The sequence below is a fragment of the Panulirus ornatus genome, chromosome 12 (genome assembly GCF_036320965.1).
Source record: "Panulirus ornatus isolate Po-2019 chromosome 12, ASM3632096v1, whole genome shotgun sequence".
Lineage (NCBI taxonomy): Eukaryota > Metazoa > Arthropoda > Malacostraca > Decapoda > Palinuridae > Panulirus > Panulirus ornatus.
In genome coordinates, this window is record NC_092235.1 from 38,563,373 (window position 1) to 38,585,403 (window position 22,031).

Here is a 22,031-nt window from a genome sequence, read left to right on the forward strand (position 1 = left end):
TAAACTCTATCATATGCCATCTCCAGATGCATAAATGCTACATACAAATCCATTTGTTTTCTAAGTATTTCTCGCATACATTCTTCATAGCAAACACCTGATCCACACATTCTCTACCACTTCTGAAACCACACTGCTCTTCCCCAATCTGATGCTCTGTACATGCCTTCACCCTCTCAATCAATACCCTCCCATATGATTTACCAGGATTACTCAACAAACTTATACCTCTGTAATTTGAGCACTCACTCTTATCCCCTTTGCCTTTATACAATGGCACTATGCAAGCATTCCGCCAATCCTCAGGCACTTCACCATGAATCATACATACATTAAATAACCTTACCAAACAGTCAACAATACAGTCACGCCCTTTTTTAATAAATTCCACGGCAATACCTTCCAAAACTGCTGCTTTGCCGGCATTCATCTTCCGTAAAGCTTTTGCTACCTCTTCTCTATATACCAAATCATTTTCCCTAACCCTCTCACTTTGCACACCACCTCGACCAAAACACCCCACATCTGCCACTCTATCATCAAACACATTCAACAAACCTTCAAAATACTCACTCCATCTCCTTCTCACATCACCACTACTTGTTATCACCTCCCCATTAGCCCCCTTCACTGAAGTTCCCATTTGCTCCCTTGTCTCACGCACTTTATTTACCTCCTTCCAGAACATCTTTTTATTCTCCCAGAAATTTAATGATACTCTCTCACCCCAACTCTCATTTGCCCTCTTTTTCACCTCTTGCACCTTTCTCTTGACCTCCTGTCTCTTTCTTTTATACCTCTCCCACTCATTTGCATTTTTTCCCTGCAAAAATCGTTCAAATGCCTCTCTCTTCTCTTTCACTAATAATCTTACTTCTTCATCACAACCACTCACTACCTTTTCTAATCAATCCACCTCCCACGCTGCTCATGCCACAAGCATCTTCTGCGCAAGCCATCACTGCTTCCCTAAATATATCCCATTCCTCCACCACTCCCCTTACCTCCTTTGTTCTCACCTTTTTCCATTCTGTACTCAGTCTCTCCTGGTACTTCCTCACACAAGTCACCTTCCCAAGCTCACTTACTCTCACCACACTCTTCACCCCAACATTCTCTCTTCTTTTCTGAAAACCCCCACAAATCTTCACCTTCGCTTCCACAAGATAATGATCAGACATCCCTCCAGTTGCTCCTTTCAGCACATTAACATCCAAAAGTCTCTCTTTCGTCCGTCTATCAGTTAACACGTAATCCAATAACGCTCTCTGGCCATCTCTCCTACTTACATACGTATACTAATATATATCTCTCTTTTTAAACCAGGTATTCCCAATCACCAGTCCTTTTTCAGCACATAAATCTACAAGCTCTTCACCATTTCCATTTACAACACTGAACACTCCATGTATACCAATTATTCCCTCAACTGCCACATTACTCACCTTTGCATTCAAATCACCCATCACTATAACCCGGTCTTGTGCATCAAAACCACTAACACACTCATTCAGTTGCTCCCAAAACAATTGCCTCTCATGATCTTTCTTCTCATGCCCAGGTGCATATGCACCAATAATCACCCATCTCTCTCCATCAACTTTCAGTTTTACCCATATCAATCTAGAATTTACTTTCGTACACTCTATCACATACTCCCACAACTCCTGATTCAGGAGTAGTGCTACTCCTTCGCTTGCTCTCGTGTCCTCTCACTAAACCCTGACTTTACTCCCAAGACATTCCCAAACCACTCTTCCCCTTTACCCTTTAGCTTCGTTTCACTTAGAGCCAAAACATCCAGGTTCCTTTCCTCAAACATACTACCTATCTCTCCTTTTTTCTCATCTTCGTTACATCCACACACATTTAGACACCCCAATCTGAGCCTTCGAGGAGGATGAGCACTCCTCGCGTGACTCCTTCTTCTGTTTCCCCTTTTAGAAAGTTAAAATACAAGGATGGGAGGGTTTCTGGCCCCCCGCTCCCGTCCCCTTTAGTCGCCTTCTACGACACGTGAGGAATGCGTGGGAAGTATTCTTAATCCCCTATCCCCAGAGATAACACACACACACATATATATTTTTTTTTTTTCTTATACTTTGTCGCTGTCTCCCGCTTTTGCGAGGTAGCGCAAGGAAACAGACGAAAGAAATGGCCCAACCCCCCCAAATACACATGTATAAACATACGTCCACACACGCAAATATACATACCTACACAGCTTTCCATGGTTTACCCCAGACGCTTCACATGCCTTGATTCAATCCACTGACAGCACGTCAACCCTGGTATACCACATCGCTCCAATTCACTCTATTCCTTGCCCTCCTTTCACCCTCCTGCATGCTCAGGCCCCGATCACACAAAATCTTTTTCACTCCATCTTTCCACCTCCAATTTGGTCTCCCTCTTCTCCTTTTTCCCTCCACCTCCGACACATATATCCTCTTGGTCAATCTTTCCTCACTCATCCTCTCCATGTGCCCAAACCACTTCAAAACACCCTCTTCTGCTCTCTCAACCACGCTCTTTTTATTTCCACACATCTCTCTTACCCTTACGTTACTCACTCGATCAAACCACCTCACACCACACATTGTCCTCAAACATCTCATTTCCAGCACATCCATCCTCCTGCGCACAACTCTATCCATAGCCCACGCCTCGCAACCATACAACATTGTTGGAACCACTATTCCTTCAAACATACCCATTTTTGCTTTCCGAGATAATGTTCTCGACTTCCACACATTCTTCAAGGCCCCCAGGATTTTCGCCCCCTCCCCCACCCTATGATCCACTTCCGCTTCCATGGTTCCATCCGCTGCCAGATCCACTCCCAGATATCTAAAACACTTCACTTCCTCCAGTTTTTCTCCATTCAAACTCACCTCCCAATTGACTTGACCCTCAACCCTACTGTACCTAATAACCTTGCTCTTATTCACATTTACTCTTAACTTTCTTCTTCCACACACTTTTCCAAACTCAGTCACCAGCTTCTGCAGTTTCTCACATGAATCAGCCACCAGCGCTGTATCACACATATATATATATATATATATATATATATATATATATATATATATATATATATATATATATATATATATATATATATATATATATATATATATATATATATATATGAATATATATATATATATATATATATATATATATATATATATATATGTATATATATATATATATATATATATATATATATATATATATATATATATATATATATATATATATATATATATATATATATATACATATATTATTCTATTTCATTTATTTTGCTTTGTCGCTGTCCCCCGCGTTAGCGAGGTAGCGCAAGGAAACAGACGAAAGAATGGCCCAACCCACCCACATACACATGTATATACATACACGTCCACACACAGCACATATACATACCTATACATCTCAATGTATATATATATATACCCACACAGACATATACATATATACCCATGTACACAATTCATACTGTCTGCCTTTATTCATTCCCATCGCCATCCCGCTACACATGGAATAACAACACCCTGCCCCTTCATGTGTACGAGGTAGCGCTAGGAAAAGACAACAAAGGCCCCATTCGTTCACCCTCAGTCTCTAGCTAGTCATGTAATAATGCACCGAAAACACAGCTCCCTTTCCACATCCAGGCCCCAGAGAACTTTCCATGGTTTACCCCAGACGCTTCACATGCCCTGGTTCAATCCATTGCCAGCACGTCGACCCCGGTATACCACATCGTTCCAATTCACTCTATTCTTTGCACGCCTTTCACCCTCCTGCATGTTCAAGCCCCGATCACTCAAAATCCTTTTCACTCCATCTTTCCACCTCCAATTTGGTCTCCCACTTCTCCTCTTTCCCTCCACCTCCGACACATATATCCTCTTGGTCAATCTTTCCTCACTCATTCTCTCCATGTGACCAAACCATTTCAAAACACCCTCTTCTGCTCTCTCAACCACACTCTTTTTATTGCCACACATCTCTCTTACCCTATTATTACTTACTCGATTAAACCACCTCACACCACATATTGTCCCCAAACATCTCATTTCCAGCACATCCACCCTCCTGCGCACAACTCTATCAATAGCCCACGCCTCGCATCCATACAACATTGTTGGAACCACTATTCATTCAAACATACCCATTTTTGCTTTCCGAGATAATGTTCTCGACTTCCACACAATCTTCAAGGCTCCCAGAATTTTCGCCCCCTCCCCCAACCTATGATTCACTTCCGCTTCCATGGTTCCATCCGCTGCCAAATCCACTCCCAGATATCTAAAACACTTCACTTCCTCCAGTTTCTCTCCGTTCAAACTTACCTCCCAATTTACATGACCCTCAACCCTACTGTACCTAATAACCTTACTCTTATTCATATTTACTCTTAACTTTCTTCTTTCACACACTTTACCAAACTCAGTCGCCAGCTTCTGCAGTTTCTCACATGAATCAGCCATCAGCGCTGTATCATCAGCAAACAACAACTGACTCACTTCCCAAGCTCTTTCATCCACAACAGACTGCATACCTGCCCCTCTTTCCAAAACTCTTGCATTCACCTCCCTACATGTACAGAGTATCAGATTGGGGAAGAGCAGTGTGGTTTCAGAAGTGGTAGAGGATGTGTGGATCAGGTGTTTGCTTTAAGAAATGTATGTGAGTAATACTTAGAAAAGCAAATAGATTTGTATGTAACATTTATGGATCTGAAGAAGGCATATGAGAGTTAATAGAGATGGTCTGTGGAAGGTATTAAGGATATAAGGTGTGGGAGGTAAGTTGTTAGAAGCAGTGAAAAGTTTTTATCGAAGATGTAAGGCATGTGTACGAGTAGGAAGAGAGGAAAGTGATTGGTTCTCAGTGAATGTTGGTTTACGGCAGGGGTGGGTGACGTCTCCATGGTTCTTTAATTTGTTTATGAATGGGGTTGTTAGGGAGGTGAATGCATATATATGTATATATATATATATATATATATATATATATATATATATATATATATATATATATATATATATATATATATATATATATATATATATATATATATATATATATATATATATATATATATATATATATATATATATATATATATATATATATATATATATATATATATATACATATCATCGACATAACTGAGTATATGGTGTTTGAAATTCTTGTGCATGGACTGAAGAAGGTCATTAATTAGAACAATGAATAAGGTGGGGCTAAGTACACCGCCCTGCGGAGTACCAGTTTGAAACTCTTTGATTTCACTTTTGTGTCCCTGAAACATAACGGATGGCTCTTTGCTAGACAGGTAACCAGAGATTCAGCGCAAAAGCCAGACCCCTATATCCATTTCAGCAAGTTCATACAAGATTACGTGTCGATTGGTTACGTCAAAAAGCAGCTTTAAGGTCAAGGACAGTAGTGTAATTGTACTTTGTATGGAGGGTTAAAAAGGTAGTGATGCAGTGATGCACGCTCTTTTCTGCATAAAACCATATAGATTGAGAGAAAGACGCTCTTTAAATCTATGTAGAAGACGACTGAGTACCATCCTCTCCAAGGTTTTGCATAAACAACTTGTCAAAGGCATCGATATGGTTGTGTTTGGGTAATGGGATGATAAGGCTGCTCGTCCAGGAGGTAGGTAGAACTCCTCTCACATACTTCATGTTGTACAGATGAAGAGAGGATGGTCAGGTACGTTGCGTAGGAGACCGCAAGATTTCATAGGTGATGCCATCACCTCCTGGGGAAGTAGCTTTATCTTTAATCTGCGCTGCGTCAAGTTCAAATTCAGTGAATAGGATATTGCAGTCATCATGCCCTTGTTCCTCATAAGATGGATTACTTTATTTCCATGTTCAAAGAAAAGATTGGCAAAACTAGACTGGAAGAACCAGGAATTAAGTAGCTCGTTGGATCATTGTAAAGAGTTTGGATGGGACACTACTCTTTTTTTTACTCTTAATCATCTGACTGTCTCTCTACGTCCCACTGATAGGTGTATGTGCGTTCAGTCCGTTCACACACATTTACCAGTTAGATTGTCCAAATTCAGTCATGCGCTGGCTGGCAGTTGCAAAGGCAGACTGGAATAATTCCAGTATCTCTGGTGCTCTTGATCGCCCTGTAAGCTCGTCCAGTTCTCCAAGCGAGAAACTTATATTTCTTAAGTTATGGATCATTATAGTAGACGTGATGTCTGTGTGGGTTAGGAATGTGTTCATGGGTCATCTAATCCACCTAGGTGGTTTTGAGTATTGCTGGATAGTTTCAACCAGGTCAATATGAAACTCTTCAACATTCTTAGGCTGGCAGAACTCATACCAGCCGGTCATATGAGAAATAAACTTTTGACGCTGATCATCAGGGGTTTTGAGAGCTTTTCGTTTGAACTTTCCTGCAAGGAGGATGGTATGACATAAGTAAATACTAGATAGTCTAAGTGATGATCACTTAGCATATCTTGAACAACAGCAGAAGAATGTATAGTATACAAGATGGCGAACCATACACATACATCACGGATCCCACCATGGACATGAGTTGGCTCTAGGTCCTCACCAGCTGTACTTTATCATATGTGTTCAATAGTGTTAACAGTTGCTGCTTATTGAAATTGGTGTAGCTGGGATTACCAAGTGATTTGTGTCTAGCTTTTATCCCCTATCATTAAACTTGGTTCTGATTGGATACATTCTGGCAGGTCTTCTAGATTAAGCGTGTCTGTTGTTGCCTACAAATCAATGATGTTTATTGTTGAATTACCTGCATAGACCCTGATACCATGGCACTGCATTCCACGGCCTTCACACTTCTTAGCAGTAATGGGAACATGTGCTACAGTTTTCTTGACGTGCATTAGACGTGAGTTGCATGATCAAAGATCATAGCTATGTAAAGGCAATTTTGGTGGTACTGACCCAGCAGGTAGTCAACATTCCCTGAGGGTACACCAAGTCTATGGTCTCTGTGATAACTTTATAATGAAGGTCATGTAACCTCTTCCTGAGAGGGACAATGTACCAACTCAGGACTGTAAGTACAGTATTGTCAGCCATTTTGCTGTTTTGTTCAGGTACACTTGAGTTTATCGATGTAACAATGACTGGTTATGGTAGCAGTCCAGGTACACTCTTGATGTAATCAATACATAAATGAAAGTTTCTGTACCAATACAAAACGTAGTCATCTTTACCAGAATTATTATTATCGTTGACCAAACCATTACCTCGCTCGCCCGTAAGTTTACGGGAACAGGTACGCTTGTATAAGGGTAAACACTCTCCACCAGGGAAATGAGGGCGGGTTTGGTGGCACATGTGGTAACAGGACCTGGAGAGAGAGAGAGAGAGAGAGAGAGAGAGAGAGAGAGAGAGAGAGAGAGAGAGAGAGAGAGAGAGAGGGGGGGGGGGGTGGGGAAGACGAGGAATTCTTTCTTCCACACGGTCACTTTCCCTCACACTTTGCTGTGTGGCATCTAGTGTCTCACGTTGGTGGCTGTGGTGCCTCTCTTACTTTGAGAGAAGTCTGTAAGACCTTTCGTAAGTTGCTGGATCGCCTCTACGACTTCTTTTGAGCCTGCAGCATCTGTTTGAAGGCGTGTTGCTGAGCCACTGGAGTTGTGCCACACTGTCTTAAACTTTTAGTACTGATGATTTCACACAGCCATCAGTGAATGATTCTCCTCCAAGGGACTGGTAAAAACCTGGCACCCGAAAGCTGCTCACCCTGCGCCTAGCTAGCAGCCACAGGGGTCTGGGGTGCAGGTGGCTGTCACTCAAGAGCATGTTGCCTCACACTACTGCTGGATGGTGGCAAGGCCATAGTACAACCCTCGTGTGAAGCACGTACACCCGCGGTATGACAGTTCACACACTTCATGATGACTACAGTGTCTCCGTTCAGGGCTCCATAGTTCTTCGTTTCATGATTACCGTCGCAGGTCCCACACCTGGGAGTAGTCTTGCGATATCAAATATATGACCCCGTCACTATCATCTAAAACATCTACGGTGAGGTTGTTGGCGTACAGAAATCCTATAGGACCTTCCTAAGGCAAGCCTGAAGTCAACCAGTGACGAAATTTTAGGAGGGCCGACCAACTCCGCCGCCATTAGTTTACGGTTGGGAAGTCGATTAGGATTGATGACTTGGTCAGTGGTGAAGTGCACAGGATTTATGACCTCGCCAGCGCCGTGGATCACAATCTATATCTTGGGTGGCAGCTTGGGTGGTGAGTCTTGTATTTTGATGCTAACACGTTCGGTGCCAAGCAGAAGGTGAACAAACTTTTGGGAGATGGTGACGAAACCATAGTTGTCATTATCCCGCTTCATTGTTATAATCTTGTCTAGATTTGCCACACTATCTGCGCACAGCATCCAAATCCCTTAGCGAGGGTAGTTCCTGTAGGGAAGTCAAGCCTAGTCATTTTCGGTATGCGAGATGTGTCAGTTTCAAGAGCAGTTTTAAGACTGTTTCTTCTTACGTAGTTTCTTCCTTCGTGACTTGCTCAGGACAGACTGGAAGTCACTTTCATCATAAGGTCACAATTCCCCCTATCTTCCTTAGTGGTAATTCTGATATCTTCACCTCCATTATCTTCGTCCATTGACAGCATATTGTCATGAACTACCATGGCTTCAGCAATGATGACAATGATAACACAAGTCCTGTGACGACTGGTGTTACGAGCAAGAGAGCATTACGCTTGTGTTACCTGGGAACACATTTGGTTGTGGTTCTGACCAGCCGAGGGGAAGTCGCTGGCCACACTTCAATATCATACTGATCACTGTGATCACTGTTACAAAAGACCGCTCTAGTTACCTATGTCACTGACACTGTCTGACACATATCACTGAGGCTGGTATGATGCAACTGACGCTGTGATGATATAACAGAAACTCCCTGATCAGACGGTTTGATGAGAACTTAAGAAGGGTGCGCTGGACGACGGGTCACACGTTCTGCCACGGTGCAATTTAGGCCTAGATTGCGTTACCCTGAGATCCCTTGTTCTCGGTTTGGAAGTCCGCGACATAAGTGCATCAAGGCCATGCGAGTTCGTACAGACAGCTACAGGATCGTCCAACAAATATATGTTACTCATGAAGATTACCAACCGTAGGGACACAACCCAGTAGGGTTATGAGCCAGTGTTACAGAAGTGAGGGGGGTCAACTATAGCCCAGCATCACCACTCACCTTGACGGAGAAAGCTAAAGAGATGGTGACGGCCAGGGGCAGGCCCTCGGGCACCGCTACCACCAACACCGTCACACCGATGATAAAGAAGCGAACGAAGGAGTAGATGTGGCTCACGTCGAACTCCTCCTTCTGCACGACGTAGGTCGTCACGCTGAAGGTCACCACCAGGATCACTATTGTCAACAAGGCTATGGCTGACCCTAGCAGGAAAGCAAGGCCAAATGAGAAGATTAGTGATAAATCACAAGATTATGTAGTTAGCTTAATTCACTCTGTGACGTAAAGTAAAAGATTAAAGATATTGAGTAGATTTAGTACCATAATCACTAACTACTAAATTCAAGTGGCGAATTATTGTCTAATTTTTGCTTGTCTCTGACGACAGGCGGCCCGTGCATCATGTAACAGTGATTATCGGTGGTCAACCCTGTGACGGTGTGTCACACAGTGGCCACCATTGTGACAGGGACATACAGTGGCCACCCCTTGTTACTGGAGCGTTTAGTGACCACCAGTGTAACAGCGACACAATCGCCACACTTATGTCAGTGACAGAGTGGCCATCTATGTAGTCGTTATCCACCCTGGTCTCTTCTGTGATAGACCCTCAACATGGTCACTTTGTTGACAGTCATATCTTCATGTGTACGTATAGAGTGGCAAGATGAATGTGTGCATGTAGAGGTGCAAGGTGTATGTGTACACATAGAGTGACAAGGTGCATGTGAACAAGTAGAGTGGCAATATATATGTATACATGAAAAGTGGCAAGGTGTACTTGTACGTGTGGAATGGCAAGGTATATGTGTACATGTGAAGTGACAATATGTATGTGTACATGTAGAGTGGCAATATGTATGTGCACATGTAGTAGCAAGTTGTAAGCGTACACGTAGTAGCAAGGTGTAAGCGCGTATATATAGTGGGAAGATGTATGTGTGCTTGTAGAGTGGCAAGGTGTATGTTTACGTGTGCAGTGGCAAGGTGTATGCATACATGTAAAGTGGCAAGGTGTGCGTGTTCATGTAAAGTGGCAAGGTGTATGCGTACATGTAAAGTGGCAAGGTGTATTTGTACATGAAAAGTGGCAAGGTGTATGTTTACATGTAAAGTGACAAGGTGTGTGTATACATGTAAAGTGGCAAGGTATGTGTGTGTATATGTAAAGTGGCAAGGCGTATGTGTACATGAAAAGTGGCAAAGTGTATTTATGAACGTAAAGTGGCAAAGTGTATGTGTAAATGAAAAGTAGCAAGATGTATGTGCACATGAAAAGTAGCAAGGTGTATATGTACATGTAAAGTAGCAAGGTGCATGTGCACATGAAAAGTAGCAAGTTGTATATATATATGTACATGTAAAGTAGCAAGGTCTATGTGCACATGAAAAGTAGCAAGGTGTATATGTACATGTAAAGTAGCAAGGTGCATGTGCACATGAAAAGTAGGAAGTTGTATATATATGTACATGTAAAGTAGCAAGGTCTATGTGCACATGAAAAGTAGCAAGGTGTATGTGTAAATGAAAAATAGCAAGGTGCATGTGAACATGTATAGTGGCAAGGTGTGTGTATACATGTACAGTGGCAATGTGTGTGTGTGTGTGTGTGTGTGTGTGTGTGTGTGTGTGTGTGTGTGTGTGTGTGTGTGTATGTGTGTGTGTGCACATGTAAAGTGGCAAGGGGTATGCGTATATGTAAAGTGGCAAGGGGAATGTGTACATGCAAAGTGGTAAGGTGTATGTGTACATGTAAAGTGGTAAGGTGTGTGTGTGTGTGTGTGTGTGTGTGTGTGTGTGTGTGTGTGTGTGTGTGTGTGTGTGTGTGTGTGTGTACATGTAAAGTGGTAAGGTGTATGTGTACATGTAAAGTGGTAAGGTGTATGTGTACATGTAAAGTGGTAAGGTGTATGTGTACATGTAAAGTGGCAAAGTGTATGTCTGCATATAGAGTTGCCAGGTGTAGGAGTACATGTAGTGGCAAGATGAATGAGAAGCTTTACTGCCTATAGACTGGGTTGACAGTGGTTAACAGTGTCTTACCTGCGTATCCTATCTGAATGGCTAGTTTTGATAGCTTCATCTGTAAGACGGATTTTTCTGATTTCTCCTCAGTTTGATCTTTCAGTTTTTCTATGCCATTCTTAAGTTCCTTCTTTTTCTCTGGAAAATGGAAAAGTGATGGCGTTAAACGAGAAACGATCCGTTAGGAGAGTCTTTGGAAGTAACCAAGTGAATAATACTCGATGCAATGCATAAAATCCATAATCTATATATCTTTCTGTTCGACAGTTGTATGCATGATGAAGGATACAGATGTTTTGAGAATCATATGTAGTACCCATAGTTTACCTGTAACACCTTGGGCTAACTTTTATGGCTCTGGACTTGTCTTACAGCTCTCAAAACTCATCTGCCGCTGGTGCTTCACAGTAATCAGTAGCAGGAAGATCTCACTTATATTAACCAGAGCTCAAGTGCGCCATCCTTTATTCACCTGTATATAACGCAGGACTCACCTTTACCACTCAGGTCTCATTCATATCACCTGTCAATAATATCTGTCAGTCAGGTCTTACCTGTAGCAACTGGAACTCACTAATGGCACCATTACCTACCCTGGACACTTACAACTCACGAGTGAAACCCAAAACTTTTGTGCACCACTTCAAACTTTCAAGTGACACTCAGACATCAGTTATGACTCTTGCGACACATGTGTCGCACTAAAATGCTATGGATAGCGCCTTGTATTCGCTTATAATGCCCTGGAATTATACCTATCGCTGGATGATTACCTGTGACCCTGAAATTCACAAATAGCTCACAGAATGTAGAGAGGATCTACCTTTGCCACCAGAACTTGCGTATGGCACATAAGACTTAACTGAAAAGTTCAAGTTTTATTCACACCTTAGTGGTGATTCTTGGAACTTGTCTAAAACTTTGTTGAAACGATCAAAACACGTATGTCGTGACACCCTGTTATGTGTGTGACATTAGAACTAGTTGTGGCACCTGTTGCTCACTTGTAGCATCCTCTGGTACTCACTCATGAAACTCAGAGCTCATATATGGTGCTCATGGCCTGTGTAAAGTACCAGCGACTAACTTAAAAACTTTGACTCTTCTGTGACACAAGGACACATCTATCCTTAATGTGGTCATATTCGGCAGTCCTAATCATATATGGTAAACTCCCCTGCGACAATCAGAACTCAACTGTGGCATATAAACGTCACTTATGACATTCAAGAATTGTCTCTGGCACTCACGACTCGCTGCTGACACTTACAGCTAGTCGATGACTCCTAGGAGTCACCTGTAGACTCAGAGCTCCCCGAGTCAAGCATAACTATTCAGTGGCTCAATAATTCAGCTGAGGTACCTGGGACTCTATACGACACCCACATCTCGTCTGTGACACTTAAATCTCATATATAACCAGATAAACTAACTTGTGGTACCAGTTGGTATTTACTTGTGATGCCAAGAATCCATATGTGGTACCAAGTTCAACTGTGGAGCCTTGACTCATTTTTCCACACTCAAGACATACCTATGGCACTCAACATTCACATTCAGCAAGCACCAAGAACTCACCAATAAAACCAGGTTCTTATCATTTACACTCAAGGCACATAATATTGTACCAAAACAATGCCTGTAGATTCCTAGGATACAATATTGGTTCCTGCAACTTCCATATAAAGCTGGAGATATACCGACGGCATCAAAGACTAAAATTTTAAGACACCTGACAGTACTGCAGTAACTAAAATCATGACGCATATGATATGTTTATGGTGAATGGGACTCACCTCAGGCAACCAATACTCAAATCTATTGTACCCATGACTAACTTGTACCACAAAATTGGCCCTAGTTTTACCTGTCAGTTTGGTGTCAAACTCCTCATATATCATTCTGTAGAGAGTGAAACGTGGACCGAACGAATCGTTAGGAGAAATCACTGCGACAGACAATTCAATTTTCTCTGACGCTTTGTCGTCACTGCTTGTACTTAACGCCCTGAGATCGGTATTCATATGTTACTCTCTAAAGCTAGGGACAAATATCCAAACATTATTGCTCAAGCGATTCAAATCAAACTGTAAAGGATTCCTCCTCATAAAGGGCTCGGAAAGCATGACAAAGTTGATGCTTTAGCCAAACTTCCGCTTAGCAACTAAAGCTTTGAAAGCAACATTGGGTTTTCTTTCAGAAGGTTCAAAGCTATAAATAGAAAGGAACTTAGTGATCTCACTGAAGCAAGTAGACGAGTTCAGATAAATACAACTAGAAACATTTTCCGTCACACTGAGATGTGCAAAGTAGGACAAGTATATGGAAGAAATGATAAGATAAGCAGATTACAAGATGGAATTGCTAGACCAATATTAAGCTATAGGTGTTATTGGCGCTTTGGCCCATCTGCAAATGTTAATCATGTGAGCTGTGAAGTTTATGGCCAAAGATTTGGACACAAACTAAAACATTATGTCTCTCTACCTTTACTGCACTTCTCCGTCCTGACGGTACTATAGCTGTCTCTCCCATACGCAGAGAAACACTCTTTGTTTCCTGTTTCTCTTCTAACTCCACCTTGGATGACTAACATTTCTGCACCCCTGAAATTCCTCTTACTAATCCTATGCCTCGCCTTGTAATTTCTTCTCGGAGTGTACGAAAAGCGCTCCGCTCTCTTGACATAAGCAAGGCTAATGGTCCTGATCGCATCCAACCCCGTGTATTGAGAAAGTGTGCGTTCGAAGTTGCAGTTGTGCTTACTCGTTGTTCTGTTTCTGTTTAAAAATCAAAACTTTTCTTTCTGCTTGGAAGCATATGTTTGTACATCCCATCCCTAAGAAGGATGACCGTTCCAACCCCTCAAACTATCGTCCTACTGCTTCGACATCTACCATTTTCAAAGTCTGAATTCCTCCTCAACTCCCATATCCTTAAGCATCTTGAATCTCACAGTCTTCTCTCTGATCACCAGTATGGCTTCCGTAAGGCGAGATCCACTGGTGATATTCTTTCCTATCTTGGTAATGTCTGGTCATCATCCCTGAAAGATATCTGGGTATGCTATGCAGTTGCCCTTGATATCTCAAAGGTTTTTGACGGGGGCATCAGGGTCTCACCCCTAAGTTCCCCTCTTCTGGCTTCCCTCCCTCACTTTGCTCCCTCATATCTAATTTCCTTTGTGGCTGATCATATCTCCGTAGTTATTAATGGATCAGCCTCTCCCCCTTTCACTATTATCATGGTGTCCCTCAAGTTTCTGTTGTGTCTCCTACAGTTTTTCTACTTTTCATCGACGATTTTTTCATTACCACAAATGACCAAATGCACTCATATACGATGATGGATTAACACTGCTTTCCTCAAAGTCCTTCAATTCTGCTCCTTCTGCTCTCACGCGATCTGTATCTCGTCTTGAGACAATCTCTTCAAACTCAAACTTGGACAAGATATTTCAGTGGAGTAGACTAAATCTGGTTGAGCTTAATGCCTCCAGGACCCAGCTTCTACCCATCTCTCCATCAACAATTCCACACAACTCTCCGCTCTCCTTTCATGGTTTTGTAATTCTACCTCTTGACTCAATGATCATACTTGGTGTTACTGTAACATCCCTTCTTTCTCGAACACCCTACAGTACGGATATGGTTAATTCTGTTTTTAAGAAACTGGAGTCCTGTTTAGATGTCGAAATTATTCATCTTCTGAACAGTTACTCCGTTTATACAAAGGACTGAGTCGTCCTTGTATGGAGTACTGCCCTCACATCTGGCGTGGTTCTAGTTCTGCATCCTTACTCGACAGAGCTGAGCCAAAAGCGATCCGACTTATAAACTGTTCCAGGATAACTTCTAAACTTGACCCACTTGCCCTACGCTGCAATGTTGGTTCACTTTTCCTCTTCGTGTGGGTATTACTTTGGTTTTTCCTCCCGAGAGCTGGCTGCTTGTGTGTCCCCACTACTAGCTAGACCATGCAATACTCGGCAAGCCTCTGCGTCACATGATTACAGTGTGACCACCGGTAACTCATAGTTGTGCCGTTTTGATAACTTCCTTTTCTTACACGTCGAAACTTTCGAACTTTCTACCTTCTCATGTTTTTCCCATCAAATATGACCAGACACACTTCAAAAGACAGGTTTTTCACGTCCTCCAAAATTCGGATATGCTTTCCTTTATCTCTAGCTTTTCCCTTTCATAATCCTTTCATATGTTTCTTTTAAGGACCGGCCTCTATGTAGACTTTTGTCCGTGGCTGGAGCCTCCAACGTGTAAGAAAAAAAAAAAATATGAAAAGAAAGATCCTAACAGGGATAAGTCCAAACAACCCCCTACCGGAAACTGGCACAATACCTTACTGTGGATAAGATGCATGAATTTGGTCTGTATCCACTTTTTTGGCATCTAGTCAGTAAAACTTACCAGATGAAACTATGTAATGTATGTGATGAAAACTCATATAATGAATCATCTCTGTCACAAACTATATAATAATGTTGATCCACTGGGATATGAATAAGACCCTTTGTGACTCTGTAATCCTTTTGCGCTACCGCTCACAGGATGAGCATGGGGTACATTATATAAATCTGCCGAGTTTACCGGCACAGATCAGAATCAAAAACTATAATCAGTGTAATATGACACGTGAGGATATATGTACAATGAAGGTGAGACATGTATCGATTACAGTAAGTAGCGACAAAATAGGACACAAGCTCATACAGAGCACTTGAGGGGGATTATCTGTGTGGTATCTAACAACACTATTTCGTAGGATGGGCAGGTCAGGTAAACACACAACAATTAAGGTGGAGCTGACACTTAGGACTACAGGATAACTATGTACAACAGCTCACCACTACAGACAACTCTCCAATACGCTGTGATCACTACTAACAGTTCCACGCTAACTGATATATACAACAGAGTCAGCAACCCTCCCTAATAGGCGGAAGGGAAGAAGCACCAGAGGCATCATGTGCTGATGTGTGCTTGTATCCAGCGAGGAACTGCGACTTGGTGGAGGCATATGAAGTTGGGGCCGCATGTCATGAGAGAATTTTCTTGTGGTGACAGACACCGGCTGTGATTGTTTCACGGTACCCTGCCACATGATGCCCTTGTAGTTTGACCTATGAACCCAAGGAGTGTGGAGCTTTAGGAGGATTACCTCTGGCCATCTTAGGGAGTGGCTGTGTTGACACTCATCTCTGAGTGCTTTATAGTCCCGATGGAATTATCTGATCCATTCTGCCAGAAGTCTTCGTCGATAGAGTTACTAAAGGCTGTGAGTTTGATAACCCTCATTACTATCTGGGGCTCTCTTATGATACCTCCAGTTCACACGCAGAACTCACATCTTGTCTATTGCAACTACGAGTCCTCTGTGGCACCCTAAAACTTACCCGTAGCAATGCAAACTCGTCTGTGGCAGCCAGAGTTCTCCAGTGATACCCAAAATTCTCTTGTGCTATCGAAAACTCGCCTGTAACATCGATACCTCACCTGCAACACATGAAGCTCTCCTGCAATAATAAAGACTCGTCTAGGACATGCACAGCTTAACTCTTCTACCTGGTACTGACCAGTGGCACCGAGAAGCGTCATGATGATGCCAGCCTGCGAGTTGACGCCGACACCAGTGACCACCATCTTCCCACTCCCTTCCATTACTGTCGTTCCTGCCAACCCATATAAACCATTTATTATCGCATTACACAAGGTGAATCTCCTTTGGCTGATGCTGGAAGAAAGAAAAAAAAACAACAATAAAAAGTAAGGCGTATTCTAAATCTTAATCTTAGGTGCATTGTAGAATCTGAGAAATATCTACAAAAAGATCTAATGCTACTATTTCGATCTGAGCATAAATCTCACTTTTACTTTTATACTTTCATAAAGTCGAGGTATTGTCCAACCAGCTGCCATTTTGTGTTAGAATTAGTGCTGAATTGTCATGATCGGCTGGATGGCTTCGGCTTAAAAAAGTAAATGCACGAGACCAAATTGCACGGGAAGTTGATAACTTCCTAATCATTTTAGTAATTTTCTGAAACAAAGAAGTATATAATGTGCAGGTGATAACACTGTCACTGAGACCTCTTCTCCCACATAACAAGGAAGTTTTTGAACACCGTCACTTTACTGTACGTCGATGTGAAATGAAGGACCGACCTCAAGAAAGGTTGACGGCTTGACCATATATGACTACGTGGGGTTAAGGTGCGGACCGACCAGAGAAGGAATGGGCTGTGGAACGGACAGAATCTGAGAGAGTATGAGTTGAGGAAAAGATTAACCTAAGTTGAAGTAAGGAACAGATTGACAGGAGAGAAACGTGGAATAAGGAACCAATCATTGAAAAAAAGGAAAGAAGTCTCAGTTCTGAGGAAGAAAGGGGTGAGGAATTGAACTAAGAAAGAAATAGCATAGGCTAAAGAACACAAAAAACTCATAACAACGTGATCAAAGGAGCAAAATACGTAGATAGAATGTAGACCAGGGGGAAAGAATAGTCTGGAAGGAGCATAGCATGAAATGTATGCCTGATATAACTTCGTGATAGGTGAGAGCATGAGGTGAGGAGAAGATACGAAGGGAACACTGAGTGACGGAGTAACTGAAGTGAGCGTTGAGCGACAGGCAGACTGTCAGAATTTGTAAGGGTAGGAGACTCCACAGGTGAGAGCCAAAGACAGTGGTAAACTGATCTGAGCAGAACACGGTAAGGAGAAGAGACTGGTTAGAAGAATAAACACAGCAGAGATGCAGTTAAGTTAAAGAAACAGTTAGGGAGCAGAGAGTGAGGAATGAATGACCGTAGGAGATCATAGTGCACGACACTTACATGAGTATGAGACCATTTCTTTGATTCAATTAATAGCATGGATTGAGAGACAACTTAACCTGATAAAAGAGTAAGCTAACAAACAAATTAATCTGAGAATGAAGTGGATTGACAATTAACGTGATAGTAGTTAAGATGGAGGACACCTTAACTTGAGAACAGCATAGAGTGAGGAAAAGATTTACCTGGCGATAGCATGCTGTGTGGTCTAAATTTACCTGAAAGACTGGATGAGGCAAACTAGCCTCAGAACATGGGTGAAGGGTAGGCTGATCTGAGAACATGGGCACGCTGACACGAGAACGCTGATGAGGGTCAGGCTGACCTGAGAATGTGTGTGAGCTGAGAACAGGGGAAAACTGGCCTGAAAACATGGGTTAGGGGCAGGCTGACCAGAGAACATGGGTGAGGGGCAGACTGACCAGAGAACATGGGTGAGGGGCAGGCTGACCAGAGAACATGGGTGAGGGGCAGGCTGACCAGAGAACATGGGTGAGGGGCAGGCTGACCAGAGAACATGGGTGAGGGGCAGGCTGACCAGAGAACATGGGTGAGGGGCAGGCTGACCAGAGAACATGGGTGAGGGGCAGGCTGACCAGAGAACATGGGTGAGGGGCAGGCTGACCAGAGAACATGGGTGAGGGGCAGACTGACCTGAGTAGAGCAAGGGGTCGGAGGTCTCGCTCTTGTTAACCTGGTCGCTCTCGCCGGTCAGGGACGACTCATCTACCTTGAGGTCTGAACCCTGGATAAGCAGGCCGTCCGCTGGCAGCATATCTCCGTACTTGATCTGCCACACAATCGTTATCGAGATAAGATTCTGGTGCGAAAAAATGTTTATACTAAAGGCACTGACACCATCCTAACATTCTAGTATATGAGTATACATACTGGGTTATCCATCCTAACATTCTAGTATATGTGTATACATACTGGGTTATCAGTAACATATATTCTAATGATCTGGTGACCAAGTGATCCCATGGGATTATCCCAAGGGATAACATAACCCGATGACTATTGCCATACTCGAAACTATATTGATCAAGGTGGTCCCACTCAGTATTACAACAGCTCCACCTGCTGACAGAAATTAACCTATCTTCCCACATGACTGAGAAAGAGACAACAGTAGCTAGATGCACAACATTTTTGTCAGACGACGCTCACGTACGCAATCAAAGCCAGATGGCGGCTAATTGCTTACTCTAGCATATTCACTTTGCTTTGATGTTTAAGCCCGTTCTATAAGATACGTCAAGAGTGCAGGTGTGTGTGTGGTGTGAGCCTCACCTGACAGATGTCTCCGACGAGTATGTCGCTGACGGGCACCTGCACTAGACACCTGGAGCGGACCACAGAAAACGTATTGGAGTTCTCTATCTTGTTCTGCAGACCCCGGAACTGCCGTTCCTTGCTGCAAAAAACAACCTTCTTATCATGCCTCTGGCCGCCTCCTGCTAGTCTGGTCTTATATGTTTGGCTATTCTTGTTATAGATGGTATAGATGTGATCATATCAGCGTTGCATGTGTCGTTCTGTCATATCTAATTGCCTGTCTATAAATACCTGAAGTAAACAAAATATACATATGTATTCATGTACGATATATTTGTGTGTATGTATATCCATGTCGGTTGGTTGGTGTGTGTGTGTGTGTGTGTGTGTAAGTGAGAGAGTGTTCTTAAATGTATATGGACATCGATGAACGTGTTGGTCACTCATTGTATATAGGTAAGAGAATGACCAATTCCGTGAATTCTCAAATAAGTCGATGATGGTGGCTTCAGAATTCTGGGTTCTGTAAATTGTGATTTTAACTTTTGTATTCTTTGAAGTATTGTGAATTTGGAAAGAAACATTAGAGTAGAATGGTTACTTAACTTCCACAGACCAATTTTTAAGTTAGTCTCCCCTCATATCTATGCTCTTCCTTGGCTACAAACTGGGTTTGTTGTGGTTTGAAATCACAGCTTGTAACTGGTGTTATTTTTGCTTCATTTCACAAATTTGTAATTAAATTCTACTCCGATATTCTGTCGTGTAATTCCAATGTATATTCCTATTTAAATTTAGGTTCTTTGTTCTTATTCACATATTGTGGTATATATATTCCTTTCAGTGTTTACCTCTGAATCAGTCCTTTATAAGGCTCGTAAGTTTTAGCTAGTGTGTGTGTAACTATAGTTCACTTTTACAATTCTTAGTTTTGCTCACATGTACATTACTTTCCTAAAGAGCTTTGTACAATAGTTGTAGCTTATTGATTTTGGATGTAGAGGAACCGAAACGCCTGACTTTGAACCATGCGTGCAAAATGAAGATGTTAAGTACAGTATCATGGATGTAAGTCTTCCTACAGAATCCGCTTCCCAACATTTTTTGAAAGCTCTGGTGTCGTGAAGATCCCACAATGAAGACAGATACAGACGTGAGGGGAAGGAAGTTAGTGTACTCCTCATCTACAAATTGCCTCGTTAGAGTTACCAGTTCATTGCCTCAGTCTTATTTGTACACCAAACAGACACAGGAGACGAACCATGACCGAGGTATGTATGACAGGCTACGAATGACGGTGGGTTCCGTCCGGGGCACCCGACTTAAGATCTTAGCGAGGGCCGGACACTGCATCGTTTGATGGTGGTTTACTACCTGCACTTTGATTGCAAGATTTGCCATTATTCTGGAAACGTCTGTATCATTCTGGATTGTTTTTCCCAAGACGTTTACCTGCATCGCCAGCACCAAGATCACCGCTGCCCACTATTACCACCCACCGCCACAAGGTGAGGTGAACTACTGCGATTGTTCTGGTAATTAGCTGAGTTCAGGAAGATAATTCACAGTGATTGCGACATAAATGTGATAGTGAAGATATCTAACGACGATGATCAAACTGCTGTGGGCACTTAAGTTAATCAGTTGTGAGCTGCTAAATCAATATTCAAGTTGAGGTAATCAGCGGCGAGAACTATTCTTCTCGTAAAGATAATCTGATGATAACTGTATGTTTGGTAGTTGAGACGATTGTTATCGTTAAGGTAATTCATGATGATAGCGATATATTTTTGGTTCTTAAAGCGATAGATGAACAAAAGTTGGTAACCATGTACGCCGATGTAATTAGTAAAAATGAATATATAATTGTGGTTACTGGTTCAGCATGTGGTTATGACAGCATAACCACGTCGTTCAAGGCACAGCTACCATAATCTGAGGAACATGACTCCTCTGTATCTGTGGTCTTTCAGATGACCAGTTCCCAATCAGGGAAGATGGCGTAACGCGTGAGGTGAGTATGTAACTATGGATGATGAATGATCGGACTATTATGACTCATAACATTATGGTAGTGATGATGGGTTAACCTTCATTGTCCTTCTAGCATCATCGTCTGCTCACTAAGACGACCACCATACCTGTAGTCGTTGAAGGCCGTGACAAGGACGACGACCACGACTGCTATCAAGATGGCCACGCCTTCGATCCAGGGCGGCGCCTGCTCAGACTCTTCCTCTGTGGGACGACACCAGGTTAGCATGTTAGTAACAGCATTACAGCCACACCTCAGGAACGACACCATGTTATACAGCCACACCCCAGGGACGACACCATGTTAGTAACAGCATTACAGCCACACCTCAGGAACGACACCATGTTGGTAACAGCATTACAGCTACACCTCAGGGACGACACCATGTTGGCAACAGCATTACAGCCACACCCCAGGGACGACACTATGTTAGTAACAGCATTACAGCCACACCCCAGGGACGACACTATGTTAGTAACAGCATTACAGCCACACCTCAGGAACGACAACATGTTAGTAACAGCATTACAGCCACACCTCAGGGACGACACCATGTTGGCAACAGCATTACAGCCACACTCCATGG

General features: G+C 42.6%; 1 protein-coding gene across 2 annotated transcripts in view; it reads right to left on the bottom strand.

Moving 5' to 3' along the window:
- The window catches only part of LOC139752021 (plasma membrane calcium-transporting ATPase 3-like), a 393,564-nt gene that overhangs the window by 68,574 nt on the left and 302,959 nt on the right, over window positions 1-22,031 (bottom strand). For both annotated transcript variants that reach the window (XM_071667801.1, XM_071667800.1), the window contains exons 5-10: window positions 21,552-21,648; window positions 19,426-19,549; window positions 18,787-18,922; window positions 16,871-16,966; window positions 11,296-11,415; window positions 9,253-9,455 (exon numbers count right to left, since the gene is read on the bottom strand). In XM_071667801.1, coding sequence (XP_071523902.1) covers window positions 9,253-9,455; window positions 11,296-11,415; window positions 16,871-16,966; window positions 18,787-18,922; window positions 19,426-19,549; window positions 21,552-21,648 — 776 coding nt within the window. The remainder of the gene's footprint in view (window positions 1-9,252; window positions 9,456-11,295; window positions 11,416-16,870; window positions 16,967-18,786; window positions 18,923-19,425; window positions 19,550-21,551; window positions 21,649-22,031) is intronic.